Genomic DNA, 19,343 nt, shown 5'->3' with positions numbered 1-19,343 from the left:
AGACTTGCACTGTAGGTATCAGATAAAAGTCGTTTCATTCAGTGTTTGCTCTAGGATTTTTTTCCAGCTGTGGTGGCAGGACTGTGTGCCATTTAACTAAAAAACAATGGCTACGATCAACTGTTTGGTTACCAACATTCTTCAAAATATCTTCTTTCATGCAGGTTTGGAACAGCTTGAGTGGGAGTCAATGATAACCCTTTTAGGCACTGTTTAACTCCAATCTGTACAGATGATTTTGTCAGTAATCTCGGTCATACCCTCCTCCACAGGCTCTGCTCTGTTGCGCCCCTCAGGGTTTCCTCCACGAGAACTGGTGTTCCACTCCTTAATCACTTCCAGGTCATCGCTGTCGGACTTGTCTGAGCTCTGCTCTTTCCCTTTGCCTCGTTTCTTCTTTCTGTACGGGGAAACAGATCGGTCATTATACAGGCAGCAAACAGGACGCCTACCAAGAAAAAGTGCGTCTCATCTCAAACCTTTTGGGCTTCTCGTCTTCAGAGGTCAAACTCATGGAGGACTCCTCTGTCTCTGAGGCTATGAACTCCTCCATACTGTCCTCGTCGAAGTATCCCTGTTAGCATGGAGGGGGGAGAAGCAGTAAAGAAGCTGCGACTGTAATCATTTAAAGGGCTAATTAAACCAAAAATGTGTTCAAACTCAAACTCATGTCATTTGAAACCTATGTGGCTATTGTGGATATTTTTAATGAAACCTCCATTGAAAGTCCAGGTAACCAAAATGTAGAACATCCAAAAAGCTTTGTAAAAATGATTTGAGCGTTTATTGCATGCATTGCAAAGTGCTTAATATGATAAACCGATTTAATTTAGACTTGTGTTTACCAAATGCGAAGTGCTCCATGTATGCGTGATTAAATGTAGGCTTTCATTTGAAATCATATTGGTGTTTCTTTTCATGTGGATTTGTTTAGGATGAATCTCTCACCATTTTGGATCTTTAAACTTTTGGTTACTGGACTTTGAATGGAGGGCCAGAAATCTGTGAGATTTCATTTTAAATATCTCCTTTTGTATTTCAAAGAAAGTCTTCTGCACTATCTTTGGACGGCGAGTAGATGACAGGACCTTCATGTTGGGTGAACTGTCCCTTTAAATGATCTAATGGATTGTCTGGTTTTCTAGGCCTTAATTTAATAAACCTGGGATAGATAATGTGAACTTGAGAATGTACAAAAGTGCTTCTTTGGCAACTAAAGAACATCATTTGGCTCCCTAGTCTTTTCTGGGGGGGTCTGGCGTCCTGTATGTGCACAGAAAGCGATGACTCCAGGCAAAGTTTCCCCTCAAGTAAATTCCCCCGGGGTTGTGTTTTCAGAGAAGTCTGCCGTGTGCTGTCTTGATTCCCTCACCTTGTTTTCTTTACTGATATAGTCCAGCTGGAGGCACCACGGATGGGTCCAGATTCTGCTGAGCATCTGGAAATCCTGGAAGAGTTTGGTCCCGGCGCGGCCTCGTCCACTTTCCAAGGCAGAACCGACACCTGTTCAGAGGGAGACGTTTAGCGCCTGACGCTGGCACGGTTTCTATCCCAGCGTGCCAGAGCACAGCGCACCACAGCGCCCCAAATCCTGAATTGAGATTAGCCCAGAGGATTAAGTGAGCAGGTAAACAAGCTCTCAGCACTGTGAGAGGCTCACACTGCCCCCTTTCACACTGATACTTAGAGACGCACAGCAACAAAATCTTCCACATAAAAAACAAAACAAAACAAAACATGCCTTTACAAGAAAGGCTTTGCTACAAACTGCTTAAAACTGCTGTGTGCCATTTCTGCAATTCACCAAGCGGATTTGCCAAACAAATGACTGGCTATGTTTAAAAAGAAACACTAGCATACTCAACATAGCACGGTGCCTGAACCTGAACCATTAGTGACTAATATTGGAGTATTTGAAGCAATCATATCCCTTTTAAACATCAAATGTTATTAATAATCTAACCACTTTCATTTCTCTACAGGGCCAGGGTACAGTCATCGCTGCATGCAAAACTGCGATAGAATTAGTATAGAATTGCAGCACAGCTGGGATACTGCTTGAACAAAGAATAAAAATAAACCGTTTAAAACACTAAAAGCCAGTTCACCTAAATGCAGCATGAAATTGGATCAGGGTTTGGGTAAAGCAGGCCACCGGGACAAAAGCAGAAGTATTAAGGTAAAGACAGTGTCTGGTTGGTGGTCTCTGGGGGTCTGCACCCACAGTCACAACAGCAGCGCAGCAGCATAGCAGCGAGCTCGGAGGAAATCCGGCCTAAAGAGCCTCTGGCTGGGAAATTCTCCCAAAGCTCTTCGTTAGAGAAGGACGTGGGAATTGGTTGAGATCGCCCCACGGCCTGGTGCCAGCTGCAGAGCTGCTTCAGAACAATCACAGCCCGAGCTAGAACACCACTAAACCACTTAACTGAAAAAAATCAGAGCTGGGAGGCTTGGTTTCGACTCAGGAGACTCAAATCTCCAAACTCCTATTTCAAGATTTAAGCTGACAGACTGTATGATTTACATTTGACAATTAAAACTCAACATGACAAAGCATTTAATAACTTGATAATGCTATTTATTCATGAGTTAAAATGAACATTCAGTACAAACCTGATGTAAAGTGAGATGGATTTTATCAAAACTTGTAAAACTGTGCTGAGATACTATTTTTATTTTTTGTACTGGTCACTCGGGCTGTCAGTTCAGCATTGGGACTATTTGCACTGATGAGCCCAGAGATGTTCATTATGAGAATGTTGTGAGATGTGAAATAAACAGAAGTGTGTAGTGTGTTGTAGAGCTGTACCTGTGAAGTGATCCAGATAGTATCGGTAAAGCTTGCACTGAATGGGTGATAACCGTACCGCTAACACGTACTCGTGCTTCGGAGGCAAGAATTTTGTAAGGGCAGTGTAGTCCCTTCTCTGTGGAAAACACACCATTTTACAAGACTGTTAATCACAAACAAGCACTGAATATTTCACTCATCTATGGATATGTTTTACGCAAAAATCACATGACTTGACAAATAAATCTACAATATTCAAACTTCGGTTGGCTGTGGTGTTTCGGCTTACTTGGACGCATCCAGCCAGCATCTCGTAGAGGATGTGTGCGCGCTTCTTCATGACTCGGACATCAACGAGCGTGGAGTCTGCACACTGGCCGTTCTGGATGGGGTTGATGAAGCGGTTTCTGAACTCCTTCACTGATCCCAGCAGATTCTCCTTGATGAAGTTCACCATACAGTGATCTGAGGGGACAAAATGACACCTTCACTTCAAGAAATGAATCCTGTCATCATTCTAGTCTTACCACATTAAGAATGATTTGTTTTCCATCTCAATGGCACAACCATGAACTGCCATAGACCACCTGAAGCAGAATGGTCATTTAATACTCCAGATTGGATTGAAATCTAGTTGCAATTAAATTTCTGGGAGTCAAGAATCACTGAATGTTTAGAGCCAGTTGGAGGTAGTTTTTCCCCCAAAGCAATAATTAAAGTCTTTAATAACTAGTACTCTACCTGAATGATTGATTTTTTATTTATTGGTTGAAAATTCAAGTTGCTGGCTTTAAAAACACTTAACTAATGAATGACCATATTGGTGACTCACACTCGATCAGGTTGTTCTGCAGAGGCGTTCCTGTCAGCACCACTCTCCGACGAGTCTGGATGGAGTTCATGGCTTTGGAGACAGCAGACGCTTCGTTCTTCAGCACGTGACCCTCATCACAGATGACAAAATCTGGACCTGTGCAACAAAACATTATCCATTCAGATCATTTCCACCATCTGAATGTGTGCAGGGCTGACATAAAGCGCTCCCACAGTTTCTGACTAGCATTGCACGATATACCGGTAATAAAAAAGGTATCGCGATACCTTGCTTTCAAAATCGGTATGATTCCTCATTTTACTAGAGAAGAATTTCCTTCAGGACTTCTGAAAGATTTCTTTTTAAGAGTTATTGCTCTTCAACGGTCAAATGCGTACACAATTATGTTAAAATGCCCATCTTGGCTAATGACTCAAGTGACCGTAAACAGCTGAGAAAGAGAACGCAAGTGTATCGATACATTTGATTCGTGCAGCTCTTAAAGTGACAGCAGTCTAATATTCACACAATATGCTAGAAATGTTAAACAAAGACAATAAACCTACAACAATTTATGGTTTATCTGCGTTCTTCACACCATCTTGGGAACTTTCATCATAATAAAGAAAATGTATAATGCAATGCTAATCGACAACCTTTATTGCAGTAAGATTATATTTTGTACCTCGTTAGTAACAATAAGCCATATCAGAAAAATGAAGTTATTTCAAAACACTCGACTGATGTTTTGGAGTAAAATCATGTTATAATGTTCTCGACAAAGTTCGGAGCGTGTTGTTAAATTACATGCACGTTATAAGCAACTCAAACTCACAGCTCTTGCAGAGATGAGCAGCATTTACTACTGGGGCTCTGCACATATTTATTTCATTCAAAATCACAGCCTTTGTGATTCAATAATCACATTTAGCCAAACTGCGATTTGTGACTTCTCCATGATAATTTTGAGCGGAAGTGCTGTGCTAATGCAGTAACTTGACCTGGATCAACTAGAGTTTTCTGAAAGGTTTCCTTCAGCTTCTTGCTCTTGATGTTTCGCCCTTGCGTGAGGTTGCGGTACATCTCGTAGCCTATGATCATGACGCCGCCATCCTCCTGCCAGCGCTGTAAAGCGTACGCTCTCTCCTGAGGTCTCTTCACTGTGGCCAGCTCCTGCACCTGAAACACAAGGGAAAAGACACCGACCTACAGTGAGATTAAATGTCAACTGGAAAGGAATGTGCTCCAGTAACTGTTCACTGAGGCCGTGCTTCTCAGCTGGTTTCTATTTACTGGACAAGAGCCAAAATATGTATCAAGAGGAAAATACCAACACTTGGATTTGTTAAACAGGTTTATTTAATTTCAAAATGTGCACATGACACACCATTAAATACTGAGAATATCCAATCACAACAGTTTGCTTCCATATACATATCTTAAATGGTGCACCAACAAAAACTCCTTTAAAACTATTTCCCCATTTTAATTTTCTCAACTACACACATTACATACAATACGGCCGCTTCAAAATAAATGTGTCTTTATTAGGTTTCAAATGGACCCTGGTGAATAATTAATGATGGGAAGATCTTCGAGATACAACACCAAATCTTTACCTCTAAACTCTCCTCATCTCCCAGGCCCTCTTGCCACTTCTCAAACTCGTTGAGCCAGTTGAGCACCGTGTTGAGAGGACACACCACCAGAGCTGTGCTGAAGTTCAGCTTCTCACACAGCAGCAAAGTGTGGAGAAACGTCACCACCTGCAGGACCACCGGAGAACAGCAGAGTCAAACACCATCCGTCTCCTCCTACACATACTATCATCATCATCATCATCATCCTCCTTTATTCCAGTTACCTGGAGGGTTTTTCCCAGCCCCATGCAGTGGGCCAGAATACAGCCGGAGCCAGAAGACTTCTCCACCTTCTTTACGGACTCACAGCAGCAGTCCCACATGAACTGCACTCCTGCACACAGACAAAAACACACAAAACCATCCCTTAGCGTCTGTGTTCTTCCATGTATCCTCCATTTAGAAAAGAACATTGCTATGATGACCAAAAAAATGCATTCATTGTTATTTCATGCTAATTCACAGTGCATTAACTAATGATAACAAGCACAACTTTTGATTTGAATGACGCATTAGTAAATGTTGGAATTAACATTAACTAAGATTGAGAAATGCTGTAGAAGGATTGTTCTTGCTTTAATCACTTTAACTAAAGTAGTTAAGTCACATTAACTAATGGACAATTATTCTAGTGTTACCACATTTTGAGATCTCATTTTTTTTGGCCCATGGTGCCTTAGTTACATCAGCAAGAAAAGCAGTTTTAAAAGATATTTTATGTTGAATGAAACTGGTCTCATTTTGATTTGATGATCACTTTAAACATTGATTTACTTCAGGCAACCCTTTTCATTGACATTCTATGAGCCACAAATACTGAACTGTTACTCAATCCAAAGCATAAAAAAAAAAATCATTTATGTATTTTTTTCCTGGTACTGAAAAAAAAAAAAAAGCCAGCCATATAAGGACTGGCGACTGCTGGCTCACCGTCCACCTGATGGGGTTTGAGTTTGGTCACCAGGTTCCTGTGAACCTGCACTATTGGTTCCTTGGTCTCCTCGTCCTCATCCAGCACCAGCTTCGTGGTGATGGGACATGTGACCTGCGCTGACTCCTTCACCACGATGGTCTGAAACCAAAGAGTACCAGCTTTGAGTTTTCTCTGCAAAACGACAACAATGACTCTGCAGAACAGTTTGAGCCCTTAACATCTGCATCTTGTGTTTGCACCTCTCGTAGTTTCTCCCTCAGCCGCTCTCTCTCAGCGATGCGCTTCCTCCTCTCCTCTTCCTCCTTCAGAGCATCACGGGTCTCCGTCCTCAGGCTGTCGTCTTTAATGATCTTGCGGATCTTCTTGCGGTTTTTGGGTGTTCCTTTCTCATCCCCTTCATCTTCTCCATCCTCTTCCCCTCCACTCTGCAGAACAGAAAAACCAAACGCTCTTCACATCAACGGTTCTTGTGTTGTTTTGCTGAAACAGATCAGTACAGTACCTTGCCACTGGACGAGGAGTCTTGGATCTTAATGCGGCGCCGTTTCTTCTTCTCTTTCTGGTAACTTCTCTCACCGTCCTTGCCAGCTTTATTGGACGACCTGCAAGAGTTACCACAACATGTTCCATAAGATCTGATTCCCATCAAGGAGGATTTCATTCATTGCTAAAAAAATCTGGGAACACGATTTGTCGATAGCTATACCAACAAAGGGATGGTTTTCTAAAAGCATTTAAAACTAATGGATGCATATTCTTTCTGATTAAATCTGTAAGTATGCACTGAACTGTAATTTCAAAGTTAATAAACTCGATGCTATCCGTACCGTGTTTTGCGTTTACTGCTCTTTTCTTCATCGCCGTCTTCACTCACGGCCTCACTGAGCGCTGATGCATCACTGGAGCCCGAGCTCGACTGCTCAAAGTTAGAGTCTGCCGAATCATCGCTGTCCACTACACAAACACAAACAGACATCAACACTTCAGCTCATTCAGTGCAATCACATGTGTGGCTTTTCTTTAGACTTCACACCAACCTTTCCGCCTGCCTCTCTTTTTGGTTTCTTTCTTCTTTTTGACTGTGGTCTCGTCTTCAGAGTCTCCCTCGCTTAGAGTCAACTTCTTCCTCAACAAACGGTGCCTGCGTCCACCTTTCTTCACGTCAACATCTGAGCCAGAGTCTGAGGTTTCATCCTCTTGCTCTGCAGGAAACATCAATGCATCATTCATGACAAGAACACGAATGCATTCAACTGGATTAAATCTGAACTTAGAGAACTGAGTTTTAAGGATATCAATATAACTTTTGTACAATATAGTGATTTTTTTATATAAACATTAATATCGATATACAGTAGTTTGACACAAGAGCAACTGAAAAATAGCAGAGGACACAGAATGAGCTGTTGCAGGGAAAGTGCATAATCTAGTCTGTCCTAAACATGAGACACGCTTATATTCATGTGCCGTTTTCCTCAGTGCATAACTTACATTTCACAGGTATATTCTCCATCTGTAAATGTTAAGCACGTCAAGGAGATGAGCCATCTGCACGCGAATCTCTGCTAAACTTCAGTGAACAAGCGCCACAGCGCTCATGCACGCCAAACAGACGGCACGCCAATAATTCTGACTAAAATAAAATTTTGCTAAAATATTTATAGTTAATAAATAAATTAACTTATTTATTTATATAAATTAACAATAAAATGTCTCCTTTAGAAGTAAAAGCATTTTTATGATAGCACTGTCTATTGACAATTGAGGTAATCAAAATAGCCTAATATAATTAGTGCTTTTCGTTTTTAATTTAGTGAATTTCATTGTCTTTAGATCATAATGTCACAATATTATAATGTAATGTGATTTTTACCCTTTTAAACCTTACATTTAGCATAGTCTACATGTTTACATTCAGTTTATTTGATTTTCATAGACTTTATATACTGTTGTCAAAAGACCCGGTACTTCGGTACCAAGTCGGTACTAAAAAATTTAATGTGACTGTACCATGTTTCTTTAAGTACCGGTAGTACCGAGGTCCCGTTCAAACCCGGTTCAGCGCTATGATTTCCGTGAAGCAGAAAACGAGGACGGAATCTCAAAATCCAGTCATGAAAATGAAACTTACATTTTAATATGGACAGTCATGGAATTTGTCAAAGTTAGCATAAATTAATCAAATCAAATCTCCATATGGACCAGTATCTGTAAATGTTAAGCCGCAAATGTTGTTTGAAATATGAATCCATGATCTGCGCGTCTCTGTGTGAATTAATGAATGGCAGAGACGTGCGGGTTTGTTTACTACATAGACTGAAGCGCATGACGCTTGCATTAATTTCAGCATCTGAGCTTCAGAGTTCTCTCTCCATCAAGCGATCTGAACTGTTCAGTTCATCTCAATGGACGCACAGCGCACCTGTATTTGATGCTCTGTAAACTCTGTGTGAAGGAGCACGACTCACCGTCGCTTTACTGATAGCGCTGTTTCTCACACATGCAGAGAGAGAGAGAGAGCGAGAGTCTTACCACGCTGAATCGACACGCTATATGTAAACTATTCTTTGTTGTCTTCTCCTGTCAAAATAATGGAGTTCATTTAGAATTATTCATATTCATTTTCAAACAAGCAGAAGACATACCGGTTTCTCCGGTAGTGGGCGGAGCTAATGCGCAAATGGCAATTTCATTGGCTGGCGCTGATTTAGTACCGTCCCTGTTTTGATTTCAGCAAATCAGTTTGACCAAACGCAGACAACGTGATTAATATTCATGAACCCAGCAGCTCATCAATTAATAGTGCATTGTATATACATTAGTATGATAGTAGAATTAATAGTAGTATTATCTTTTAATAATAATTAATATGATCTATTACTATTTTTTTACAGAAACCCTCAATGACCAAAAATATCTTAAGCATCACCACCAGTCTTAAGTTCAGTTAAAATGACAAATATGCATTCATTAGGCCTAAAAGTAAATTTTTACATAAAGGCATTGTGCTAGAAATATTACTATTATTTAGTAAAATGTATGTGATTCTGCTACTAATGTTGAAAAAATTTATAAAACTTTATTTTTTAAAGAAATAAATCACAATATTTCTTCCATGTTTTAATTTTAATAGCAAATCCCCTTTATTTACCAAAAATAAAATGTTTAAATTTCATAAATTAAAAGACAAATTAAATTTGGGTGAAACTTGTTTACTGTTTTTCATAATTATATTACTTGTAGAAGAACTTTTAAACACAATTGTAAATAAGTATAAAGAATGGCATTGGTTTTGTTTGTTTTTTAATTAGCATATTTTTGTGTTTTGCTCTGGTACCGAAATTGTTACCGAGAACCGTGGATTTTCACTGGTATCGGTACCGAATACTGAAATTTTGGTACCGTGACAACACTAACTTTATATATATAGACCTTGTTTTGTTGGACAACATTGGGCAGAATGTGAAAGAAGAAGAAGAAAAAAGATTTTTTTCTTTAATCCAAATAGAAAAAAGTAGAAATACAGAGATATATACAATATAATAGCAATTCAGCGAGAAATATAAAAGCAAAGATCTGGCTATATCGCCCAGCCCTATCTGAACGAACGCTCACCACTTTCGTCTTGCTTCTTAGCACCGTCTTTTCCTTTCTTTGGTGAATCCCCATCCTCTTTGTCTGCGTTTTCATCATCAGATGAACTGTCAGCTCCAGAGGAATAGTTGGCTTTGATCTGCGCCAGAAGCATCCTCTTGGCGATTCTTTTAGAAGAGACAGAAATAAAATTTGTCCAGACGTCCAGAATAATACATCTTGTTACTTAAACTTGTGACTGTCCCGTTCTGAGACATTTTCATGAAGGTAACTACTTTGATTATCAGAATCAGAAACACTGAGGCAGTGGGAAGCTGAGCTTGAGAGGATTTATGGGTTTTATCAGGTTCCGCAGTTAGAGGATTCAATGGAGTGACAATGTTTAGCTTTTCTATATTTTTGTAAAACCCATAGACAGGGGACATCTTGTGATTAAACAGATATAAAAACAATTCACAGCATATAACTTGTAAAGTCACACCTGTTCTCTGGATCATCGTCATCATCCATCACCTGAGAGGAGGATTCAGCCTTCAATTCAATTTCATCACCTTCATAAACAAGAAGAAAAATAATAACACCACTTATAAACAAGGTTCATACAGAAACTTTCAAGGACTTTTCAAGCACAACTTCTTTGATTTTCAAGGACTAAAATCGGAGATCTCACTTATCAAACAATATTGCTATTATCTTTCAAATTCTATCCTAATAAACTAATAAAACAAAATGGTACAAATACAGCACAAGTGCAGCACAAAAGCATGCTAAGACTGTGGCAACCTTAAAGGAACACTACACTATTTTTGAAAATAGGCTAATTTTCCAACTTCCCAAGAGTTAAACAGTTGACTTTTACCGTTTTCGAATCCTTTCAGCCAATCTCTTGGTCTCGCGGTAGCACTTTTAGCTTAGCTTAGCATAGATCATTGAATCTGATTAGACCGTTAGCATCTCGCTCAAAAATGACCAGAGTTTCTAAAGCCTCTTTGTGCACCTTCTTGCACTTTAACTGACAAATGCATACAAAGGTATATCAAAATGCCCATCTTGGCAAGTACCTTTGCAGCATTAACAATGATTCATTTATATTCATTTTTACAGTGGAGTACAGATGCACCGGTCGACTGGACATTTTGTTTTATTTCAGACTATCTCGGTTCCAGATTTTCACACAAACTACAAACAAGCATTATCCAAAATGCCATTTGTGTGGAAATATTACAAAGTGTGTAAATGACCTTTAAACAAGAGAAGCTTAAGACTAAAAAAAAGAGAGGAGAAAATACTGTAGCAGGCAGAGCAAGATCACAGTTCATGATGTGTAAAATATTTGAAGAAAATCTTGAATATTGAATTGGTGGTTTATAGGAGTTTATCTCTCAGAGTAAGAAAAGTTAACATGGCTTTTTCTTTTAATCTTGTCTCTGTATAATGCATTTGAATTAGTGTTAACGTAGCACTGCTTTGTTTAAAGCAGTAATCATGGAAGCGCTGTATCGCTGCCGTTCTATGAGCGCCATCTGCTGTCAGAGAGTGAATCTGTGTCTCATCCATCCTTGTCCTAAAGCATCATTTTTTTTTTTCATTTTTATCCGTTATTTAGATTCAGTTGTGCTTTGCTTGTAATTTGTTCTCATTTACGCACTGTTCGCTTGTCTTTAATAATGTTTAAACTTTAGGTTATATTTGTTAGGCTTGAAGCTTTTGCTGTGCTATCAAACTCAGAATTGTAATTGGTTTGAAATCAATGAGCAAAATGCAGCTAATTCTCTCTGCCATACAATGTAGATTAATTAATAAACCATTTTGTCAACTGACCTGATGACTGATGGAAACCATCAATACTAGCCATCACAGACTCGAGTATTGGTTTAATCTTCTGCTGATCACTGTCTTCATCTGAGTTAGCAGCCTGCTCCTCCTCCTCCTCCTGCTCTTCATCACTAGATGATAACTCTTCCTTGGTTTTAGGCTTTTCTCTCTGTGACCTTCGTTTCCTCTCGGATGACCTTGTCGGGGCTTTCTTGCCCTCTTTACTGGATTCATTCTCTTCCTTTTTGACACCTTTGGATCTTTTTTTCCCACTATCAAGCTTGGACAGGTTTTTGATCTGTTTCTCAAGATCAGAGTTGTGGTTTGAGGAATCCGATTCTCTGCCTTTCTTTTTTTTGGTGCTCCTTTTCTTTGCGGTAGATGACTTTTCAGAATCTGAGGAGACCATTTCGAGTTTACGCTTTGGCTTGGCTTTAGCTTTCTCTGCAGATCGAGAAGCTAAATTCTTCTTCTTGGTACCTTTGCCAGAAGCACTTTCGGGTTCACTCTCATCCGAGCTGGCCTTCAAGGCAGCCTTCTGCAGGACCTCAGGGACTTCATCCGAGTCTGAATCACACGGCTCCTTCACTGCAGTGCTGATCTCTTCTTTAGCCGTTGACGACCTCGGTTTGCGTTTGCTCTTCACCTCTGGTGACTTACGCAGCGGTGTGGTCTTCATCCTGGGGGAGCGTCGGCTATCTTGACCCTTCTTTGGCAACGTTTCACAATTCATGTCTTCTGAAGGCGACTGTTCTTTGCTCTCATCTCGTTTTATGGTGATTTTAAGAGGAACAGGTGTTAGTTTGACAACGAGTTTTCTACCCAGTTTTGTAAGGCTGTTATTGGAAACCACAACTTCAGCCTTGGACGTTGATTTCCCATCACTGGACTCATTTGAGCTGCCATTGTCACGGTTTTCTTTCTTCACTGCAAGACTCTCGACCATCTCAAAGAGCTCTTCTGGGACAGATGTTGGAACAGACACGATGTCTTTATCAAGAGACGCTTCACCTGCTGGCACTGAGTTTTCCTCAAAGTCAGGGTTATCTGCCATTTCTTGCTCTTGAGCTTCACTTTCTTCAGTCCGGTCCTGAGGTTCTTCTGGAGAGAGTGGAAGGCTCTCCTTCATTTCAACATCAGCTGAGTTACTCTCCTGCTGGTTTTCGTTCTCTTCTACCACAGGATTCTGGTTCTTGGTGGCGCAATCCAATCCATCTTCTCTGACAGGAGCAGGGTCAGCTTGGACAGCCGTATGATCTCCAGTTTGACTGTGTGCTGGTCTTTGCTCCTCTCCGTTTTGAAACTTGAGGCCTTTCGATTCAAATTCTTCTTCAAGTGATTCCTCCAGAGCCATGTGGGCCTTTTTCAGATCAGCCAAAACTGATTTGAAGGCCTTTAAGTGTCTATTACTTACAGAACTAACGTCGCTGCCTTTTGACGTTTGCTGGAGGAATTGCACAAAAGTACGATTCAAACCATTTGTGGTCTCGATTAGTTTTTTGGTCTTCTTGACCAGCTCTTTCGGAACCATCAAGGTCTTAGAGGAAAAGGATAACGATCCCGCTCCGTCCGAGGCGTAATCCTGTCCATTTACAGCAGTTTTTTCTCGCTTGCTGTGCTTGTGTTTACGATCTTCACGCTTTGTTTTGTCATTGTCTCCCCTGGGCTTTCTGTGCGACGATTCCAGACTGAGCAAAACCTTCTCGCAGGTTTTAACAATGTCTTGCAGCGGCTCTGGGCGGCACACATAGCAGTGCCATTTGCTTTCTTCATTCATTATCTCAGACAGCTCTTTTCGTCCAAGGTTCCTCAAAATGCATTTTTTGCAGAAGGCATTGCTGCAGTAGTCACAGCACATCAGATTACCGCCCTCTGCACACCACCTAAAAGAGAAAAAACATGCCGTCATTGAGTTAAAATGGAATTGTGTTGTCTAAGGAAAAGAACACCAGGAATTTCAAGTTAATAGATAACATATTACACAGTACATAATAAAACTATTTCACATAATTTTACTCTTTTTTACAAAAAGAGCAAAAATACAAAAAGTAAAAGACACTATAAAGTCAGAAAATATTTGCAATACTGGGGAAAAATACAATGACAACTGTGTGATTATCAGTATAAACTATGCATGGATGCTTTGGTGACCAAATGATTGTTCACTTTGTATTTGTATTAGGGCTGGACGATTATGGCTAAATTCAAAACCTTGATTAATTGACCATTTTACCTTGATTACGATTAATGAACGAATAATTAAATGTAAAATAGCACTGTAAAAATTAAACATACAGTCAAACCAAAATTTATTCAGACACCTTCAACATTTCTCACATTATCAGTTTATTTACTATAGTTTAGAAAATGGTTATAAAAAATGACAAGAACTCAGAGTTAAACTGTCAGAACAAATTCATCTTGATAATTTCAGATAACTTTGATTGTAATCCATTACATATCTTTCTATCAAACAAAACTTCATACAAAACAACAGTCAATACTTTGTTTACCAATTACCAAGCAATGATTAATTGTGTTAAGTCTGTGGTGTGAAAAGGTTGCATTAGCAATTCCTGAATGAGAGCTCAGTTCAGTGTTGCTGTCTGTGAGACGCGGCTCTCTCTCTGCGTGCGCAGTGAGCACAGCACGAGTAACCAGCTGCTCAGTTCAGCTTTTCCGCGTCTTGTGTTTGAATGCTTTAAAGTCTTTTGAATGGTTAAATTGGCAAGTGGCAAGGCTTAATAACACGTGAAAATGATACGCTTTCATGACGACACGCAGCAGCGTTCTGTCAACTGTCCTGAGCGTCTTCTTAGACTGGCCTCGGCCAGACGGTTGAGATCGACTATTAAAGGGGATATTTTCTCCTATTTAAAGCACGATCATAGCTCACTATCAGCAGTTATTTTATCTATGTTCTTAACATTTCTTATAGATTATTGCTCGGTGTAAGAGATAAATAAAGATCAGATAAAGATTGAAGGTAAACAGTACCAGTACGAGTGATTCGTGTGTGAATTAGTCATCTCTATATTATTGTGAAGCTGGGTTGTAAATAGCCTAGTTCCTTCAAAAGTAGAAAAATATGCTCTAATAAGTTTTGAGATTCTAAGATACTTTAGTAATAATCACAGGACAGCGCTGACAACTGTGTTCCTCTGTGCACGCGATCGTCACATCTACTGTTCATATGAGTGTTCGTGCCACAATGCAGCTGCGCGAACATGGGAGCTCGATATAATACACATCCGATCGTCTAATCGCTTGAACGTCCAAACCATAAAACAAATACAACTGACAAAGTTTAGTGAAGACTCAAGGCTCACCGTTCGCGCGCCGTCACTATGTGTTGAACCGCCGTTCACCTCCGTGTTTTGCTTTTAAGCCACTGACTGGACGGGACAGAGTCATGTGGCTACACACGCGGTAGTATGTTTTTTAGGGGGAAGTATTAACAGGATTAAAAAACCGAAATAACCGACATGGGAAAAATTAAGTCGGTTAGAGGTTCTGAATTTCGATTTCGATTACTTTTCGATTAATCGTCCAGCCCTAATTTGTATGGTTTTTAAAAGCCACATAATTTGATTGATTTTCCCTAGCTGGTATCGTCACAGCTGTAGTGTTATAAATAAATGGTCTGCGCCAACCTGCATTGCTCATCCATTCCATCTTCATCCTTGCTGATATCATCGCTCATATAATATTTGAAACATGACTGTAAGAAAAAGGCATGCATGTTAATGTCAGAGATACAAGCACGTAATTGGCTGTAACAAGTTAATCTGGTTTCTACCTTGCAGATAAGAACATGCAGTGCGGGATGTTGAAAGATGGCATCCTTCTGAAAATGATTGACTTGCTGTCCACATGCTGTGCAATTAAAAATCTCTTGGAGCTGCTCGTCTGTGAGGGATTAAAATATAAATGAAGATAATAAAACAATCATACTGCAATGCTGAGACTCTTTAATATTTGAGCCATTTCAGCCTCATCACTTGAGGCACACAGATTCTCTCACGAGCACTCGACTAACAGAGCTGGGTAGATTACTTACAAATCAATGACTAAAATTATACTTCGTAATCAATTACATTGAACATTTCAGGTAATATAATCAGACTAATTTTGATCTAACTGGTTTAACACACGGATTTAAATAGCATAATCTTATACAATTATTGACAGAAAAAATGAAGAGAAAGAAAATCTATTCCATTCCATGTTATTAACAACATGAAGTGCATTAACCCTTTAAAGTGCATTGTAACAGCACAGTTGTCCTTTTTATCGCGATCAAATTACTGTAATTTTGTGCTGTTTGTTCTTCTAGCCTTCTTTGAATAGTTTGTAATGGCAATTATATCCACTGGTCGGCAATGCTGCAAAAATATATTGATGCCAAAACAACAGTATTTATTTGTATTGTAACTGTATGTTATTTGTCTTTTACCATATCCAGGTGTGTGTGTGTTCATAGTGTGTGTTCACAGTGTGTGTGTGTGTGTGTGTGTGTGTGTGTGTGTGCACTTTGAATGGGTTAAATGCAGAGTACCAATTCTGATTATTGGTCACCATTCTTGGCTGTATGTCACATCACTTTCACTTTCCTTTATTATTTGTAATGTCAATGAATCGTTTTTTTATACTTATTGCTTTTATTTTCATCATTTATTTTGTGTTTTAATTTATTTCCATTTTATTGGATTCCTATTATAATGACACCGAATGCTACACTTTTTACAATTGATTTACTGTATGTGTTATAATAAGAATAAGAACATGCATATTACCAATCTAGTGTCTGTAATGTTTTTATACAAAAAAAACCCTAAAATTCAGTTGCACAAATTTAAAAAAAAAATTCTCCCCGAGAATTACCCTAAAGGTACAAGTCAGCTTCTGAGAAGAAAAAAAAAAAGAAAAGAAAAACTGAAAAGTTGCTCAGTGTGAAGCCAGGAGCACAATTTCAGCAATAATAATGATTTGCCAATGTATTTCTTAGTGTGGCTGTTAAAGGGTTAAACTATATTACGTCAAAGTTTCCCAAACTGGGGATCATGAAGGACATGCAGGGGTAATTTAATTAATTAAATCCTAAAAATTATACATTAAAATGCATCTTTTTAAATATTTCCAGAGGAACAGTGGGAAGAGATCCTTCGTTGTGTGTGCTCAGTGTTCATATCAGTTCAGCTCTTAAAAACCATTAATAAATCAAATCTCTTGATACGCCCAAATACAAGTCTGAATTTGTAGCCTTTTTCACACTTTCGGCAAAACATTTAACTGGAAATCAGCTGTTCCTTCTACTCATTCGTTATGGATTAAAGACATTTTCCATTTCATTAAACTAAAAAAAAATAATAATAATAAAAAAAAGACACATTTAATGGATCTTCTGACCATTTCTGTAAAATTTGGGGACCCTTCCTAGATTATGTAGGAAATATAAAGACCCTCAATCACTGAAGTACACATCTGCTTCCCTCCCCGAGTGAATAGACTATTGTTCGATTTGTCAAGTGAACCCTTTTATTATCTAGCGATATACACGGAGGTCATCCAAGTAAATGTTTTGCAGTTGTATGCAGTGTTTTGTCAATATGGAAAAATGGAAATAAAGTGAGAGGGGGAAAAAAGGGGCATGGGATCCTTTACAGCACAGGGGCTTACTCACCGGGACGTTTCCGAGTGCCCTCCTCTTTGACTTTACTTCCTCTGCTACGAAACTCTGGACCGTGGAACTCATCTTTAGCTTCGTTAGCGGCCGGTTCTGGTTTGACCACCACTGTGCCTGTGAATCGTGAAGCCAGGAGATTCAGTCGCCTCTACACCGACACGCTTGATCACTTTAAAACATCCTCACGCAGGACTAACCTTGAGGCAGCTTGCTGATATCCAGAGTGCTCTGCATGCCGTCTTCACCTGCACTCTCGTTCACACAGTCAGATTCAGCCACCGCAGTGTGCTTGGTCACAAATGAAGGTTTCCTTTCATTAACAATAGAGGGGGAAAGGAGATTTCAATAACCATGATCAAAATTTCCTCTTCCCACCCAAACACTTTCAAACTCTAAATTCCGAAGATTCCATTCCAACGGCAACCAACACTCCAAAGAACCGTTTACAATACTACAGCATCATCTCAACAGATTTAAAAGAGTAATGCATACATAACTACGAGCAAGCACAGCAGCTGATAGAGATAACACCAACATGTCTAACAGTACACATCAGTGCAATGAAGTCTCATGCTGTGTTGCTTTCTAATTCAGGAAGTCCGAATTTCCCACTTCCTTTCTGGAAACACGTGCAATAGCAAAAACACTTAAGACTTAAGTGGAAATCCAAAACCTGTAAGATTAAGACAATGCCTAAGGAGATGCACACGCAATACAATTATGAAACATTCATAAAGCAATCGAACGCATAATGCAGAATCAAGGCAATGTTCATATTATTCACTGAACAAGAGACAAAAACGCCAACCCGACTCACCTCTTTGAGCGTGAAGATGAGGGTTTGGTCATTTCTGAGGAGCAACCAGGCTGAAGAAATGAAAAAAAAAAAAACATTTCATTTCATTTTCAGTGGTAACCATATATCACCAACTCAACCTGCAACATTAGTCTTATAGTAGTTTTGCATAAAAGGGCCTAAATTGAGCACAGTGTCCACAGAAACAAATTTAGCAGAAAAAATAAATAAAATAACACTGGTCCACCTACCTGAATATTTTAACCCAAATATAGAAATGATAATTATCGGTGTGATAAGGTCTCAGGTAATGGAATATAATGGATGTGCTGCGTATCACTTTATAATCTCCTTGTCTTTTATAAACTTCCTGAAGAAGCTTTTGAGCATCAGTGCAACAAACTGAAAATCAAAGCATGAATGTGAGTCGTTTTATTCATGCACTAAATCATTCTCGCACTATGACAGAGAACCATGGCAAAAGCTGCTTTTTATTTTCCCAGTAATGCATGTTGCTAAAAGGCAAGCTTTATAGTCATCCTTTAACAAATCTGCCCAGATCCTAATTGTGGTGCTCTGTATGTGCATTTATGTATTTGAAGTGAGACTTTGCAAAAACTGAACTCTGAAGTGCACATTCAAGTACAGAGGCACAGAAGAATGACTGGAAGCTGTAGCTGGATAGGAGACAGTGTTAAAGTAAACTGTTATGAGATAAAAAGCAAAACCAGACTCTGTAAACAAACCTCATTCATTCTCTCATCAGGGCTGTTTGAGTCACTGGCTGCCATTTTACCTGCAATATGAGAAAGTGGACAAATTTACAATTAAGAAAACATCGTATTTATATACAGAGGGAATTATTTAGCCTTATTTATGTGTTGGGCTGACAGTAGGGATCCTCACCATTGGAAATGTCTGGAGAATCGATGCTTTCTTCGTCTGGAGAATGACCCACAAACTCATGAAGTTTAGTCACTAATGTATTCAACTTAACGTTACGAGACCTGAAAGAAAGAAGAAAAAGAAAAAAACACACAACTTAAGGTTTAAACAGAAACGAGAGATGTCAACAACAAAACTGAGCACAAATAACGCTGTTATTGTGACTGTAAAACAGAACTTAACATGGAAATTTAGTTTAAGAAGCTTTCAAAACATGTATTATTACCCAAAAAAGTACATAAGAGTGGAGGCTAATAACAAAGCTATTGCGGCAGACACTATGAGACGCTTTACTATGGTAAAATCTAGAAAGATACGTCCTTATACA

The 19,343-nt window shown here is 39.2% G+C and overlaps 1 protein-coding gene across 1 annotated transcript in view; it reads right to left on the bottom strand.

Moving 5' to 3' along the window:
* LOC132114049 (transcriptional regulator ATRX-like) overlaps positions 1–19,077 on the bottom strand; it is a 37,348-nt gene extending 18,271 nt beyond the window's left edge. The window contains exons 1-24 of the mRNA XM_059522177.1: positions 18,977–19,077; positions 18,817–18,866; positions 18,092–18,141; positions 17,472–17,584; positions 17,272–17,388; positions 15,388–15,497; positions 15,242–15,309; positions 11,595–13,471; positions 10,255–10,324; positions 9,795–9,940; positions 7,217–7,381; positions 7,007–7,133; positions 6,682–6,781; positions 6,419–6,604; positions 6,176–6,317; positions 5,470–5,579; positions 5,225–5,371; positions 4,607–4,784; positions 3,624–3,761; positions 3,081–3,256; positions 2,810–2,927; positions 1,373–1,503; positions 480–574; positions 261–400 (exon numbers count right to left, since the gene is read on the bottom strand). Of these exons, the coding sequence (XP_059378160.1) occupies positions 261–400; positions 480–574; positions 1,373–1,503; positions 2,810–2,927; positions 3,081–3,256; positions 3,624–3,761; positions 4,607–4,784; positions 5,225–5,371; positions 5,470–5,579; positions 6,176–6,317; positions 6,419–6,604; positions 6,682–6,781; positions 7,007–7,133; positions 7,217–7,381; positions 9,795–9,940; positions 10,255–10,324; positions 11,595–13,471; positions 15,242–15,309; positions 15,388–15,497; positions 17,272–17,388; positions 17,472–17,584; positions 18,092–18,141; positions 18,817–18,861 (4,549 nt within the window). The 5' untranslated portion in view covers positions 18,862–18,866; positions 18,977–19,077. The remainder of the gene's footprint in view (positions 1–260; positions 401–479; positions 575–1,372; positions 1,504–2,809; positions 2,928–3,080; positions 3,257–3,623; positions 3,762–4,606; positions 4,785–5,224; positions 5,372–5,469; positions 5,580–6,175; positions 6,318–6,418; positions 6,605–6,681; positions 6,782–7,006; positions 7,134–7,216; positions 7,382–9,794; positions 9,941–10,254; positions 10,325–11,594; positions 13,472–15,241; positions 15,310–15,387; positions 15,498–17,271; positions 17,389–17,471; positions 17,585–18,091; positions 18,142–18,816; positions 18,867–18,976) is intronic.
* Positions 19,078–19,343: the final 266 nt, after the last annotated feature.

Source organism: Carassius carassius, chromosome 33 (assembly GCF_963082965.1).
Source record: "Carassius carassius chromosome 33, fCarCar2.1, whole genome shotgun sequence".
In the NCBI taxonomy this organism is placed as follows: domain Eukaryota; kingdom Metazoa; phylum Chordata; class Actinopteri; order Cypriniformes; family Cyprinidae; genus Carassius; species Carassius carassius.
This window is presented reverse-complemented; position numbering and strand designations above follow the sequence as displayed.